The sequence below is a fragment of the Magallana gigas genome, chromosome 7 (genome assembly GCF_963853765.1).
Source record: "Magallana gigas chromosome 7, xbMagGiga1.1, whole genome shotgun sequence".
Taxonomy (NCBI): Eukaryota; Metazoa; Mollusca; class Bivalvia; order Ostreida; family Ostreidae; genus Magallana; species Magallana gigas.
The window spans coordinates 51,846,464-51,864,070 of NC_088859.1; the positions used below are offsets into that span (position 1 = coordinate 51,846,464).

Below are 17,607 nucleotides of genomic sequence, written 5' to 3' on the forward strand. Positions count from 1 at the left end.
ACTGGTGACACTGGCAAGACAGTTGGCTGCCAGGAATAGACTGGTGACAGATGCACAGAGACAGTTACGGAACGCAATAGAGAACAACGCCCCTAGAGCCTCCTGGGAGAAGAGAAGGATAAGAAACTCAACAAGATAGACAATTGAAAGCAAACCGGAACAAGTCAATGACTATGAAAAGGATAGGTTTAATAACATTGGATGGAAGGATAACAGAAACACGATGCCATTGTGGCAAGATCTGCAAGAATGCCAGAGGTCTGAAGATACATCAATCCGGTTTTGGAACAAATGGGTGAACAGTGATCGCTGCTGAGACACAGGAAGAGCCAATTCTGGACACACATCGCAGTAATAGGAACCTTAGCCATTACTCGACAGGGTCTCGGATTTGGTTGACAACGGCAGACCGAAGGAGCTCCGTACCTCAAGAGACACGACAGAGGGTGGCGTGACCTGAGATGAAGGATGACAAAGCATGTAATACCTTTCAGTGGGACATAAGCATAATCCTGGAGAGAAGTTTACAGGAGGCAAAGCAGAAAGAAAGGTAGATACACTTTTCAACCTTATTTACAACACTGGTAAAGATTTGGCATAAAAGAAGAACAGCAAGGCTCAATCACAGCGGAAACAATAGAAAATAGGTCTGGATAGGAGAATGCCGAGAACTTATCGGCTCAACATAACTTGCCCATATCATCGGTTAATGAATTAAGAGTTCAAGGTGGTCAAATGCAGAATTTAATGGCGATGACGCTAGGAGCTTCGTGAGATCATTAAGTCTGAGACGCAGGTGTCCAGACAAGGTCAGTCCAGAAGGGGGTCTGCCATGACAGCTGTAGACATACTGGAAACCCGCAAGTCATGCAATGGCAGAGAAGGGATTGGAGTGACACACTTCCAGCAGTGGGCAAAGGCAAAAGACGGAGAGGAGGGGCGTGATGCAAGGAGAGGTGTGAAGAGAGGTTGAAGACGGCAGAATATCAAAGGCTGCAGAATTCGGCGAGCAAGGAGCCTGGATGGAAGCTTTCACAACGCAACATTTCACGTTTGAAGCTATAAAAGAAGAATTAATACGAGATTGTGTTTCTATTAGGTCGTTGCACGATACCCTACCATCACCAGCGAATCTACATCAATGGCGATAAATCGAAGATCCTGCATACAAACTGTGTAGGAAAAGGGCACCATTGCTTTTATTTTATCCGGGGAGATCGGTTGCAATGACCAAGGACGGTACAAGTGGAGACACGGCAAAGTCTTGAAAGGGAGAGAAGGAAAGCAAAAGAAAAAGGAACAGCAGTTAGAAGACTGGTGGAATCAACTTTATCAAAGAGGATATGACACCTGAAAATAAGAAGTGCTTACTATCAGTGTTTGAGGCAGGAAGTGACTGGGAACTGTGGGCAGACTTAGACAGGAAGCTTGCCTTTCCAAACAAGACTAATGTCTTGATTAATAAAGCAAATCGGCGTCTGTCTGATTAACAAAACTATAATGCAATTTTCATATGGAGACTTCTTTATTTACATAACATATAAACAATATCATGGCACTTACTTTGATAAAAACATAACACAAAGTAAATGTTTCTTTTTTTAGATCACATTGCACTTTACTTTGCCCAATCATTTAGTTATATACACCGTAACAAATAAACACAGACTCAGAATAATATACACCGTAACAATTAAACACAGACTTGGAGTAATATACACCGTAACAAATAAACACAGACTCAGATTTACATACACCGTAACAAATAAACACAGACTTGGAGTAATATACACCGTAACAAATAAACACAGACTCGGAGTAATATACACCGTAACAAATAAACACAGACTCAGAGTAATATACACCGTAACAATTAAACACAGACTTGGAGTAATATACACCGTAACAAATAAACACAGACTCAGATTAACATACACTGTAACAAATAAACACAGACTCAGATTAACATACACCGTAACAAATAAACACAGACTCAAACTAACATACACCGTAACAAATAAACACAGACTCGGAGTAATATACACCGTAACAAATAAACACAGACTCGGAGTAATATACACCGTAACAAATAAACACAGACTCAGAGTAATATACACCGTAACAATTAAACACAGACTCAGAGTAATATACACCGTAACAAATAAACACAGACTCAGATTTACATACACCGTAACAAATAAACACAGACTTGGAGTAATATACACCGTAACAAATAAACACAGACTCAGAGTAATATACACCGTAACAAATAAACACAGACTTGGAGTAATATACACCGTAACAAATAAACACAGACTCAGATTAACATACACTGTAACAAATAAACACAGACTCAGATTAACATACACCGTAACAAATAAACACAGACTCAAACTAACATACACCGTAACAAATAAACACAGACTCGGAGTAATATACACCGTAACAAATAAACACAGACTCAGATTAAAACTACACAAATATATCACAGAGTAGAGTCTGGTTGATTTCTGTTGTATACACTTCATAAGAAAATGGTAGATTGAGAATAAGAGAGTTATCCAAGACGCATCAGATTTTCATTCTTCTTTAAAGTTCTATTTCCATCTCCTCGGTTTCGACAGCAGTTGTCACAAACCACTAACCGAACACTCAAATGCACAGCATGGTTGTTGGTGAAGCAACCACATAAGACGGTGGTTGTTCATCTAGAAAGTGACGTCATTAATCACGTGGCTTCAGTTTTTAAGTGAATACGTTTGACCTCTATATTTTTTGCACTGTGAGCTCCAGTGACAAATTTCTACAATTATAAAAGAAAATATGAAAATATATATCCTATGGTAACAAATGAAACGTGGTCTAAAAAAGAAAATGTGTCTCACCAGCAACCCTGTGCTCATGTAATAGGGCTTCTCCACTCCGTCATTTCTTTCGCAGTCCTCGCAGAAACAGATGAAGATGGTGTCGATGCAAAGCTGGAAAGAAAACGATTAGATCGAACAACGAATATTGTATAGGTTTCTTGTTGCAAACTTTGAAGGATTATGCTATAAAATGAGGATGTATAGTTCTGAGGATGTACATGTATTGTTTTGATGTTGTGCATTGAGTGTGTATTGTTATGAAAGTGTACTGTTTACCTCGTACACTCCGATCAGACAGCTGGCGATGATGAAAGCTATTATACAGGACAATGAGATCGGTAACCATGGGTATATGACGTCAGATCTCGTCTGAAAAATGACGCATGCATGATTACCATTCAGGGATTTATTGGATTTTTACATATCAAGATTAATTTGAAATCCACTTACTGCCAATATTTCTATGCCAACCACTGCTACCACGGCGACGGTGCCGACCTTGCCGAGGAATAACGTAAAGTCGCCTATCGAGTTGATGGCGGCCAGGCGGAGAGAGTTAGAAACGATGATCTTGAGCGCCCGCTGGGCGGAGCTGCAGAAGCCCTCTCCAATAATGGCTGTCAAAACAAATTATAAACACGTGAACCTAATTGTGAACTTTCAATGAAATAGTTTATTAATAGTAATTAATAGATTCATCTTGTCAAACAATTACACTGTAGAGGATGACACGGTGAAGTACCTATCTCGATGTAGGCGTTGCTATTGATGAATCTTATGGCGTTCTCGAAGCACCAGAAACAACAACGGAGGCACTTCATCAGGAAATCTCCTACGGAACCTGTGCTGTTCTTTACTCTAAACAAGACAGAATTTATAAGTTGCAATGATTCTTAGAATTAAACAAAGAAGCAATATTTCCCTATAGCACGACCGTCAAATTTCTTCATTTTACAACCAACCTTTTATGGATGAAACCAAGGATCCAGTTGACAACGACCAGAAGGGTGATGATAAAAGATCCAAAGGCGGCGGATCCAAGGTGGTACCTAAAACCAAAACAGAACGCACTGATTAAACATCACTGAATGGTATAAAGATTGATAAATCCTGAAACAGTACGTTTAACATACCTTGAAATGTCTAGTATTAACAAGGAATGAAATAAGTACCAGTACAATGAACTGTGATCAATAGATGCAAGAAATACTAACCTGACCAGTCGTCGGATGGACAACAGGATGGGAAAAACTGGCATTCCGGAATCTCTGTAAAGATATTGAAAGATATTGAAGGCATTGAATTAAATAATACAACCGGTATATGTCGCACGCTATGTACTGTACACTATAAACTATTATGTAGTAAAGAAAGATGTCTTAAATTTTAGCTTTTAATTTTGAGAATTTCCCAGTATCTTTATAAAGAGCTCTTCTTCTTAAAGAGATAAATAAAGTCTAAAAATGGCCATGACAATCCAGCCCTCTTAAGTAAACATCACCTCTGGAAATACCAGATAGCTACAGCCCCCGCCATGACGATCCTCTCACAGGCCAAGATAAACTGGAGGATCCAGACACTGGCTATCAGGTGGTACCAACGGAAGATCTGGAGAAAACATTGATATTGTTAGTGGATATAATATACAATATGGTTAAACATCTTACATCATCAATACATCATCATAAATAAAGATGGTGATGAAAAAACCCACCTTCAAGGGTTGATCCTTTTCAAAAGATACAAAGCCCGTTGTGTTTGATATGTTTATCTGGCCTAAAATCGAACAATTTAAGTAAAAACATAAACATAGGTACATGTAGTTCATATTTACAATAAATCAGGTACAATGTTTATTATATCAAGATAAACAGAAAGTTGAAAACTTCACCAGCAGATTCCATCGCTAAGAAGATATAGGAGACCAAAGCTAAAAATCCCAGAAAGCAGATGATTGTCTGAAAGTAAGTAGAAAGAAAATCAGATAAAAAGAACTTGCACTTTGTTTGACTTCTATTGTTAAGTATGCAAAAATGTCTCGGTAGGTTGAGAGAGTTAAACACATCATTGTTTGTACTCGGTTTATCATCTCCGACACCCTTACCCACAACGGCAGCAGCAGCAAAAACGGGACACTGGAAACCACGTGACCCGCTTCTTTAAATAACTGGACGACCTGTAGTGAATAAAATATAGCATCAGTACATGTTAATTAAGTGTTAAAGGGGTTAAGTAGCATACCTCTAAAATTTAATGCATGTGATTTGACCGATGTCCTACCAAACCGATTCTTTTCCGCATTACCAGCAAAACCAGAATCACGATCACCATGACAACAGTAGCGACGATGGAGCCAATCAGCCAATTCCTCTCTTCCTCCTGACTGGAGTTTCCCTTCAGTTCGTAGTAATGATACCTGGAGTACGAGTAAAGAAAGAGGATTTTCTTTCGCAACCCAAGTGTCAAGAGAAGTTTTCGGCTGGTTAAGATGGACTTAAACGTACAAAATGTTCGTAATTTTATATTTATGTAATGTAAGTGTTGCCTCAAAAGTCAAAGTCAAAACCTATCGTAACCTACCAGCAAAGAGCCGTGCCCACGACACTGCCCAGCCCCAGTAACAGGACCATCAACCAGATCACGATCCCGGCGATAAATCGTAACAGAATCACGATAGACATCGATACACCTACAATTTGTCGTAACAAAATCACCAAAGAATCATGATAAACGATACACGTACAATATATCGTAATAGAACCGCGATATAGTCAGCGATACACCTATAATGTATAGTGTCACTGAACAACGATAGACACACCTACAAGATATTACCACATAATAACGATGGACAGAAACAAACCCACAATAGCGCGAAACAAAATGATAATAGAATCATGATAAATAATACAATTACATATATGAATATTAAATATCATACAAAATATATCGTAATAGAACCACTAAATAGATAGCGACACGTCTACAACATAGCGTAAAAGAATCACTATAGACAGTTATACATCTACAAAATATCGTAATATAATCCCTAAAGATAGCGATTCACCTGCAATGAATCGTAACAACATATTGTAATAGAATCACGACTGGTACTGTCACACCTACAATCTATCGTAACAGAATCACGATAAACAGCGATATAACTACAAAATATCGTTATCAGAATCACGATAAACAGCTATATACACCTATACAAAATATCGTTATCAGAATCACGATAGACAGCGATATACACCTATACAAAATATCGTTAACAGAATCACGATAGACAGCGATATAACTACAAAATATCGTTAACAGAATCACGATAAACAGCGATATACACCTATACAAAATATCGTTAACAGAATCACGATAGACAGCGATACACCTATACAAAATATCGCTAACAGAATCACGACAGACAGCGATTCACCTACAAAATATCGTTATCAGAATCACGATAGACAGCGATACAACTATACAAAATATCGTTAACAGAATCACGATAGACAGCGATAAAACTACAAAATATCGTTATCAGAATCACGATAAACAGCGATATACACCTATACAAAATATCGTTAACAGAATCACGATAAACAGCGATATACACCTATACAAAATTTCGTTAACAGAATCACGATAGACAGCGATACACCTATACAAAATATCGTTAACAGAATCACGATAGACAGCGATACACCTATACAAAATATCGTTACATGGTTACTATAGTATATTAACAATGTTTCGATAAACCAAGCGACACTTTGCAAATAATCGCGACACTGCTGCGCAACCTGGTAAACAGTTATATATATACAGGAACACAGGTACAAAGGTAAACGGTTATACAGTTACCCAGATACATAATTGACAGGTTCACAGGTGAATTATTCACGTACAGGTATCTGTGTCACTCACCGAGTGCTGTAGCCGACAGGTAACAAATCTCCTGCCAGGTCTTCTGGAGGTCGGACACACATTTCTGTGAATGAAAGCATCATCTCGTGAAAATTTTCACATACATAGTATATATTTGTCCTTGTTCATTCTGGAAAACAGGTCGTAATAACGCAGGCGTGGGGGGGGGGGCTTGTACCTCCATATTCATTATTCTCTTATGAGAAGTGGACAGGTGTTGTATAGCAGTTTTTCCGCCATAGTAGCTTCTCCCCCCGGAAAACCTACTATATAGTAGCCTTTCCCCCTGGGGGGAAAAGCTACTATATAGTAGCTTTTCCCCCATAGTAGGGTTTCTCCCTCACGTTTTTGGTTCAGATTTTATAAAAAATATTGATGGAAATCCAGCAAGGATTAAAATTAATGTTTTTACACTCCCAGGTTGCATACATGTACAACTGAATTCATCTATAAAGGCTAAGTTTCGTTTTGCCAATTTATAAAATTATAGACTATGCTGAAAATTGAACACGTGTGTAATGGAATTACACATAAAACTAAATTTAGGTAATTAATTGAAAAAAATACTTGGTTTTACAAGTTATACACTTATATGCATAATTCTGTGTTCTGAATTTGTACTAAGCAAGAATGTTTAAAGAATTTTTTGATAAATCTATCGGACTGTCTGTCTGTTTTTGAAAATTTCATCCAGGCTAAACCTCTGTTTTAAAGAGATTTTGTTTCCAATGTTTCAGAGCCCGGTTTTTAAAATCCTATTATAATGATTATAGTGCATATTCTTAAGGGTCCAATGTCTCATAAACTAGAGATGACCATATCACCATATTTTCATAGTGGCAGTGGTTTACCACTTGTAGATGACTCTGAAAATTTCAGCCCTCAGGGTAGGGGCCATTGATGTTTCAGGGCCCGATGTTTAAAACCCCGTTATAATGATTGAAAAGTGTTCTATAAGTGGGGATCCGAATCTCATATTCTAGAGATGACCACTTAACCATATTTTCACAGTGATAGTGTTATACCACTAGTAGATGACACTGAAAATTTTAGCCCCCATGCAGGGTAGGGGCCTTTGTTGTTTTCGAGCCCGATGTTTGAAATCCAATTATAAAGAAAATGTATTTTTTAGGGCCCCATATTTCAAAAACTAAAGATGACCACATGAACATATTTTTACGGTCATTTAAAAGTAAAAACATCATTTAAAAATACACAATCGCTCATATATTTCCTTATCAAAATGATTGAAAATTACGATTCTGCTTTTCTTTTTTAAGAACTATATATAATATGATTTAAATTTGGCCCCCATAATTCGCAATTTTTTCAAGTGTTTCGGGTACAGTAAAATGTTATGTTATTTTTTAGAAGAGTTGATTTAAAATATATTTTTTACCTATTCATTTGGTTTATTTGCACTCACTTGCAGTATATGACGTCAGAAGTAACGCTATTACTACAATTCAATCAAAATCGGTCAAAAATTGACATTTTTCTTATCCGTTTACGAATGGGAAATATAGAGCGCATGCTTGAACAAAGATATTTTTTGTTACTTATTAGTCTTGGCTATAAATATCTCTGATTAAAACAAGCTGTTTTATGCTAAAATTGCAAAAATGGCGGGAAAAGGTTGTCTTTACGATGTCATATTTCTTAAATGTGAGCACTTGAATCAAAATGAACATTATGTATAAACATCACATATATATCTGTACAAAGAAAAAAAAAGAATTGAAGTAAAACGACGATGTTCATTTTAGGGGGCCATCTAAGGCGCCCATATCATATATAGTCCAAAGTTTACGAACAAATTTTTTTAAAAAGGTACGCAGGTAAATTCATTATTCTTTAAAACATTTAATCAATTCATAAGATGACTAATGATATAATAAATAACTAGATAAATAAATCAATAAACTTTTATTCATAAAAGGGGCAACCGAAAATCAAAAATAAATAACCAACCTAAGCGCATACATGTATACGACTTTTGTAACTTGTTAGTTGATTAGAAGACCAAGCTTATATTTAAAAAAAAAATAAGTCAGCTCATCACAATAGATGTGGTGGTTTGTTGGGGGTTGGTTTTTTTTTTAATTACCCTTGTTTCATTGTTCGAAGAAATAATATGGTACACAAGTAAATCTTTATTGCAATAATATGAAACAAATAGTAATATACGATTTTTAGGTAAGTGAATCGATTTATATGGCATCGTTTTCAAAATTGTATATTTATAAATCACGTTGCAAACTTAAAAGTGGAAAATTAGCAAATACTGAGTGTAAATATATACATAAGGTTAGTTCAGGCTCCATTTCACATTTTCCAAAGTAACCAGCAAAGATACCGACATTGTTCTGGTTGTGAAGACATTTTTTTTTTGAAACAAAATGTTTACATCATAAAATCTCACGTTTCGTAAAAAATGTGCTAAAAAATATGAATATGTGTAATTTTAAAACAAAATTGTAAACACTAACTTTCACATGCTTTTAATATATAATCAATTAAAATACCCCTTACCCATGATTTAGAACCCCATCAATCTAAATAAAACTAAAACATTTCAGTTCTCATCATATCATCGACCCTGTTTGATATTTAGAAGAAGAAATATAATTGTTTTTAAAATCGTCAATTCGAACGGTATTATTTAAAATTGATAGCCTTTTGGACGAAGGGAGTAATACATTTCCACTTTTTATTCCCTTCCTCTACAAAATTAAGTCAAGATTGTACAGTTAGTTCCCTCGGAGAAGCTTATACAGAGATGGTAATACATTGGAAAATTAAAGTTCCAAACCAGCGTATTTTTACTCAAATGTGTTCTCACGTGTTCTTAACGTCAAAGTCGAAACTGTAGATAAGCATCGATTAGATGAAAAAGATTCGAGGTATTCCGAAATCCGTGTAAATGGTGTTTCAAAAAGGTGTAAAAACAAGTGAAATAAACGACGATGACACATGAATGTTATGGAGGCGCGTGCCTTAGTTCATATTTGGGGTTAAAAAACCATGAAATACTATTTTATTCTATGTATTGATAAATGCCATAATTATCCTTTTCTATGAGAAATTGATATCATATAAATTATTGCAAATTATATATTGCCACGAATGGTCCACCATATACATGGCCGGAATGTAAAAGAAGGGGGAAAATCCACTATATAGTAGGTTTTCCGTGGGGGTAATCTGGCTATAAAAAGGGTAAAGCCCACTATATAGTCAGCTTTCCCTGGGGGAAAAACTGCTATATAGCCATTTTTCCGGGGGGAAGAACTGCTATATAGCCATTTTTCCGGGGGGAAAGATGGCTAGGGGGAAAAGGCACTATATAACACAGGCATAGCCTACATCCACGGATGTAGGCTATGCCTGTCCACTTCTCAAAAGAGAATACATATTCATAAGTTGACTTTATCCTCATATTTTTACCAAAAAATAAGTTTTGAAAAGCAGTGCCCCCTCCCTTCTTTTCGAAGGTAACATATAATTTGTCAGTGAAATTTGATGAAAAATTTTCAAAATGTTTCAAACACCCCCTTCTATTGTATAAATCTTCGCTCATTCAACCAAAAAAATATAGGTTTGCATCTAAAGAAATGTTTCTGTCATATATTCTCCAAAAATAAAAAAAAAATGTTAGTTTCATTACCTCTGTGAAATTGGGGTCTATTTTGTTGAGGATGTCATTAATGGCCCCAGTCAGAATCTCAAAGGGTTGATTGAAAGACTTGGGTATACACCGGAACAGAAATGACTCTCTGTAATGGAAAGGTGCAGTATGAACTTAAACTTAGTCAAGCTTTATATTCATATATGAAAAATGTATAAATCTGATAGGCTGTACAACGTCTTACTGGGCTTCTATCGGTAGGTTAGGACATTTGTCAAGGCCATTGGAATTCCCGTCAAAAAATGAGTCTCGCGGGATGTCATACCAACATAGGCTCGTCCCCGTGTCATTGAAGAATGTTTGTAGATCCGCCACATTTGTCTGGGATTTGGTGGGACAGCTCTTCACGCAAACAGCTACCGTATCAACGGAAACGTGAGAGCCAGGGATGTAGTTGACAAATATTGACTTGTCGTAGAAAAACAGATTTCTGTAAGCAAAAAGTCATTTAAAGTGTTGCAAATAAAGGATCCTGTAGAAAATTAACATTTAAAGTATATTTAAATTGATTCATTCAATAAATTACCGTATGCAAAATTCATATTCGGCTACTGGATTGTTTACATGTTCAATGTGTAAGCAAAATCTCCGTCAACATCTGACATTAAACACTTTAATTAATATTTCCTACTTTAATTTTTCCCCTTCAGAATCAGCTAATATACAACACAATATACTCTGTGCTGTATTGTATATAATTATATACAGCATATATGTCTGGCCTCTAGCCCGTGTCTTACCGCCTGTCCGAGCAGTCCTCCCCCGACCTTGACACGCCCTCTATCCGCCCGTTTCGCTGACCACAAACGTTGCCCCAACTGTCCACGCCGTAGATAAGTCTATCCGGATCCCCCAGGTAAAAGGCCAGGTAAGTCCCGTACCCCGTCCCTCCCAGCATACACACAAACACCAGCAGGCACACAACATCACGGCACGACCTTTTCTGGAGGGGCCCACAGAATTCCGGGGCCGCACCCCCGGAACCCTGAAAACAATACTTGTTGGGCATCAAGGAACAAAGTGATGAACAACAGATAGGATGAGACTGATACAGATGGGGGATTTCTCTACACGTGAGACCTCACGTGTACGGGGAATTATTAATCTATCTAATGAGGTCGAAATCCGATTTGGACCTAAAACCATATAGTACCGCTTACGGTAAAAAAAAAAACGGTAAAAAAGCGTGTAAACACAATGCGGTTCCAAAATACATAAATATAAGTACATATTTCCTAGAACGTGGATCCATAGGACGAGGCTTACTAGACCTTCCCCGGATAAAGAACCTGTGTACGCTTTGTAAACTTTCATTCACTGACTGTTGTTAATTGCGATCTTTTACCTGACGAACTTTGTTGAAACAAAGACATCGATGACTAAAACAAAAGTCCCGTGTGATGTCACAATGCTGACTGAATTTAATGACAAATCGCGTAATATCAGGAAATGAAGAATTTTTCACAAAATAAACTTTTTTACGCTTTATTTCACATCCTAGGTGAGATAAAACTAGTTCAGAATTCTGTTGACAACAGAAAAAGTGATGGATCATCATTGGAAAAAAACCCAGCTGAATGAGCCTGCAGTCATGTCTCTTCAATAACAACAAGCATCTCCTTCACTGGAGGGGGGGGGGGGGTCTTACCTTATAGGGCGCCACCCGGTGGCTCTCCCCGAAACATCCCATCACAGATGTGGGGTCATCGGGGGCCGCTGTCTAGAGAATTAAACCCTGGAGCAGCGGGGCCGGGAATCGGTGCATCTCCAATAAACCTGAAACAAAACATGAAACCTCGACAATTCAGTTTTGTCGGTCATTGTCGGGGACAGGGGGAGGACACGACCCTGGGTCAGACTCTGATTTATTTCAGTAAATTCTTCACCAAATTCAGAAGAAATTCCGGGAAACCCCTCTTGTCGTGTCCCCAGGTAAACAGCGTTAATTGTAGTAATGAGTGTTATGTTCGAGGACCACAGCATGTCATTTTACCGTATTTTAATCACTTTTCTGACGTTCACGGTTTGTGTCAATTTAGACGGGATTCCGTTTATCTATTTCTGTTTATGACAAGACATCAGCAGGAGAGGTCTTCCGGTCAGGTTTTAAGTTTACTTACCTTTATAATTAAGAATGAATCTCCTCGCCATGTCGCATTACGTCATAGAATTCGCATAGGTGAGCTTCAGTTGTCATGGCAGAATCGACCCGCAGGTTACTCTCGTTTATCGATTCCGCCGGACTGATGCCTGTCTTATTTGCATTGTAGATTCGGTCATATATCAACCATATCCTTTCTTTATATTAGTTTCACTCTGGTTCTTTGCTTTCTCTGTGTCTACTACTACAAATTGAAGGGTCGATGCACGTTATCATTTGTAATGTACCGATATTGATTTTAAAAATTTTTTTCGTTTGGTTATATACGCGATGAATATTATTTGCAACTCGTTAATGTTATTGGTTCAGGTAAAATCCGAAAGTGACAAGTTGATGCTAAATGTAGCGGTTTTGATTTTATATTTATATATATAAGTATATGAGTATGTTCCAAAACCAGAGGGGTCACCGTAAACAACCCCTAACTCGGGGGAGTCGACAAAAAGTAGGGGGGAGTCGATTCCAACGCATGGGGGAGTCAATTTTCGCCGCTTCGGAGACGGGAGGAATTTAGGTCACGCCTTTTGTAGGTATTTATAAGAAGTATTTCCAAAAAAGATATTCCGCACGGAAGACAGCGATAGTCAAACTTTGTGTCGGTCATTGGTCCGAGTTCTCTATGCGTCTAGTAGTCTCAAACACTTCGAAAATATTTGACAAAGAACTATATATGATAAGAGTTAAATTTGGCCCCCATATTTCGCCATTTTTTAAGTGTTTCGGGTACAATAAAATGTTAACTAATTTTTTAGAAGAGTTGATATAGAATATATTTTTCATCTTTTTATTTGATTTATTTGCACTCACTGTCAGTATATGACGTCAGAAGTGACGCCATTTCTATAATTCATTAAGAAATGAAGATAATAATTTTTCTATTGATCGACGTATCAAAGAAAAAATTGACCGGAAAACTTCATCAATGCGCGTAGCGCATTGATGAAAAAGTTTTCCGGTCAATTTTTTCTTTGATACGTCGATCAATAGAAAAATTATTATCTTCATTTCTTATCATTTAATATAACATTTTCAAATCAAAAAATGTGAAGTGTCATTGATCAAAAATGTAAATAATGTAAATAAAGCGGCGCGTATGAATACAAAACAACAACAGCAACAATATTCAAAATGGATGCGTCTTCAGCTGATGCAGAGCTATTGTACTGAATTTAATGGATTAAACACAAATAGTGAGTTAAAATCAGAACCGACTGAATTGAAAACGAAAGGAAAATACATGCGATAGCTTGTGATATTATTCACTGTGCAGAAAAATTCGTAATAAAACTAGTTTTCATGTGAGATCGGTGGAATATGCAACTGGACATAACCATCCAAGGAGAGGCGATCGTGGACGAAAATAGTTGTTATGTCGACAAAGAATAGTATGTATAAGCGACTTTTGTAAACGTTGTGGTAACTAGATAGCCAGTGATGTACTTAAATGGTATACTAGTATCTGCCGCTTGGAATGCGCCGAAGGAGTTGATGCATTGTACTCATAACGATGCTTATTTTGAATTTCTGATGACCGATCATGTAGGGTACTGTGTAAATATAAAAATCATCGTTACCAAATTTGAACAGCAGTGTTACCGTGAAAGTGTATGGGCCTATATGTTCGTTATAATTATTCCGGAAAAGGAACAGCCAGCCTCGCAGTAATGTTGATTGATCTCAACGACAAGCAGACGAAATCGTTAGAAGACGCTTAATTTTCTATTTCGTGAATTAGATATTGTGTTTTGTTTATTTTTGAAGGTTAGACTTTCAAGTTTTTATGTTTATAAAGATGTATTTTGTTTGCTGACAATAAAACAGACACAACATTACACTTTGTTGACAGTGTTTTTTTTGAAAATTCCCGTTCTATAAATAGTGTTTGATCAGAACAGTTGAGAAAAGTAGATCCGGCAAAAAAAATTATTGATGCAGGTATCAAAGAAATTTTTCGACCAATCAGAAGCGCCGATATCTCATCAAACGAATAAATATTAAATGATATCAAAATCAGCCAAAAATTAACATTTTTCTTATCTATTTACGAATGGGAAATATAGAGCGCATGCTAGAACAAGGAAAAATTTTTTGTCACTTATAGGCCTTGGCTAGATACACCTCTGATTAAAATATTTTATTTGTTCAAGAATGCGCTCTATGTTTTCGGAAGGAAAAACTTCTTGAAAACAAGCTGTTTTACGCAAAAAATGCAAAAATGGCGGGAAAAGGTTGTCTTTACAATGTCATATTTCTAAATTGTGGGCACTTGAACCAAAATGAATATTATGTAAACACATCACATACATATCTGTACTAAAAAAACAAAGAATGATAGTAAAATGATGTTGTTCATTTTAGGGGGCCATTTTAGGCACTTATCGTATAGTCCTTTCAAATTCACGGTTATCGGGTGGTCAAAATATGCATGATTTGTAAAATATACGACTTGCTTTGGGTTACAGACAGTTGAAACAGTCGAACAAATGATCAACCTTGTAAGTGCAATGATCAAATCCTAACAAATCTTAGGAAAAAATGAATGATCAAGACATTTTCTGTTCAGATGTAACGGTGACGAAGGGGGGAGTCGATTTTCAGAAAACCGAACGCACGGGGGAGTAGAAAATAGTGTAAATTTAACTTTACACTGAACTTGTATCATCTTTCAAACCTTATTTGATATCAGTTGTCAATATATAAAGTATATTAAACACTGTTTACAAACGGTTTCATAACCAGTAGCTAAAAATGCAAAATATGTGTTCAAATAAAACGATATATCTTCATAACTTTACTTTTTCTCTTTTCTTGTGATTTGTGTATCTCAAACCATATCAAAGACACATGGGGTTCACAACAACATTCACAGAACTACATTTATCTGTTGTGTTTTGTCATTATCCTGTGTGTGTGTTGTTAGTTTGTTTGTTTTTTTAAATTCGTTGTTTTCGTACATATAAACACACTAGTAATACAGAGGATATGATTTAAAATGCTGTATTTGTTTTTGTCATCTGTATATCATGTATGTATTTGCTACCGAAGGGTGGTTTGTGGGTGCTCTTGTCAGTATGATTATCTAGTAAGGCCGCGGCGACGTTGACTTGTTAAATTGGGGGGGGGGGGGGGGGGGGCAAAAAGTAGTTGTATTCCTGTGGACTGTATGTGAACAGAATGCCTGCTTTTCTCTTTTGTGCTGATTGAAGCATAGTTAAATCATAAATTTTATATTTGGCTGATGAATTATATAATTATCAATATATGTACTCCTATTGTACGATAAATAGTATAGTCATCAATTGTGTTTATTCAAACAATAAAGTGCTTTCTTTGGTTATGCATACCGGTATATGATGGTAGCTAACATTCAAGAAAAGTACATAATCCGAGTTATCAGTTTACGTATGTATATATATCCTGATATTTTTGCTACTATCATAGCCCTAAGAATCACTGAAGAAAGCATGTTTACTGTTTATTTTGTAATAGTGTATATATAATAGGCTCATTACTGTCACGCTCCTACTAGCACTAGCTAGTTGGACCGTTGGTTATTAAACTGAATAGTCGCAGGTTCGAGCCTAGATCTGGTCATTCCTCCATTTTCTATCACTATATATTTTCATCCACCAAGTATACTTTCCTCTATTTCTTACGGAAATTGATTGTATAGTATAATTCATAGCTCTGAAGAAACTGACAGGACTGAAGTCTATACGCCTCGTTTATCAACAGCTCGAAATCTTCATCAAGCTAGGAAAAATCACCGACTGCACGAAATGATCATGATGATGTCAGACTCAGTTTCTAATTAAATACGATTTGGCTGCTGCTCTTAAATAACGTACTGATGTACATCGACTATCATTTAGTTAGTTTTACTTTTTACAATCAGTTTATTGATGTTTTAAAAGAAAGATGTACATTTAAACAATGAAATGCTTTCTTTGTTGATTAATGTAGTTAACGAATGTAGCAATTATTGCAGAAAAAATACGCATTTTTTTCTGCAATGTCGCCATCTTCATATCCCGCATGAATCACTAAAAAAAAGCATTTTATTTTTTTATTTATTGTCAAAACGTTACACTGAACTAACATCCATATTCCGGATCCATATATGAAGAAGTTACCATGAGAACTATAGCTACTTGGAAGTTTGAACTTAGCCCTTGTACAGTCCGTGCTTTCGATAAGTAGCTTTACTAGAATCGCTCAATCAAGAAGGGAAAAAAACGCACGCAATTCCAACGTTAACATTAAAAGTACAAAAAGACATCAACGACCGATGTAAAATATTTATCAATATAGCTCTTCAAATATTTTTTAAAAATTTGATCAGCTAAACTATGGATTAAAAAGTAGTTCTTGAAAGTCAATTAAACGTTTATGAATACGTTCACACACATGTGGTTCGTTTCAATAATTCGCGCAACTATATGTTTTTTAAAGAAATAGAAAGAAAATACCTTTTAATAAATGTATTCTTTTTTTAATTCAATTTAAAAATAAAATAAAAACAAAATATGAAATTAAATGGAAAACATGAGTAGTACATGTACCTGTCTTTATTGCTTAAATAATTGTGAATAAGTTGAACCAATTTATTTATTAGATAAAGTCGACTTTTATAGACCTCGTAATTCTTTATGAAAATATAAGTTGAACATTCCCGATAGAGTGAATTGAATTGAATTTTTCTACTCCCCCATGCGTTCTGTTTTCCGAAAATCGACTCCCCCCTACGTCACCGTTACATCTGAACAGAAAATGTTTTATCATTCATTTTTTCCTAAGATTTGTTAGGATTTGATCATTGCACTTACAAGGTTGATCATTTGTTCGACTGTTTCAACTGTCTGTAACCCAAAGCAAATCGTATATTTTACAAATCATGCATATTTTGACCACCCGATAACCGTGAATTTGAAATTTGTCAAATATTTTCGAAGTGTTTGAGACTA

General features: G+C 36.2%; 1 protein-coding gene across 2 annotated transcripts; it reads right to left on the minus strand.

Annotated features, from left to right (window-relative positions):
* Positions 1 to 1,506: 1,506 nt before the first annotated feature.
* On the minus strand, positions 1,507 to 12,840 carry LOC105332591 (choline transporter-like protein 1). Of its 2 annotated transcripts, none has more exons than XM_066066698.1 (19): positions 12,603 to 12,840; positions 12,131 to 12,258; positions 11,223 to 11,467; positions 10,667 to 10,912; positions 10,462 to 10,570; positions 6,795 to 6,858; positions 5,448 to 5,556; positions 5,148 to 5,283; positions 4,972 to 5,043; positions 4,759 to 4,825; positions 4,582 to 4,643; positions 4,369 to 4,475; positions 4,082 to 4,135; positions 3,830 to 3,916; positions 3,583 to 3,725; positions 3,318 to 3,484; positions 3,144 to 3,236; positions 2,886 to 2,978; positions 1,507 to 2,803 (listed from the first exon to the last, which is right to left on the minus strand). In XM_066066698.1, the coding sequence occupies exons 2-19, from the start codon at positions 12,170 to 12,172 to the stop codon at positions 2,729 to 2,731; spliced, it is 1,971 nt and encodes a 656-aa protein (XP_065922770.1). In that variant the 5' UTR covers positions 12,173 to 12,258; positions 12,603 to 12,840; the 3' UTR covers positions 1,507 to 2,728. The 2 variants fall into 2 exon arrangements, with proteins under 2 accessions (XP_065922770.1, XP_011433539.3); XM_011435237.4 differs by having other exon boundaries at positions 3,610 to 3,725; positions 12,603 to 12,837.
* Between the last annotated feature and the right edge of the window lie 4,767 nt (positions 12,841 to 17,607).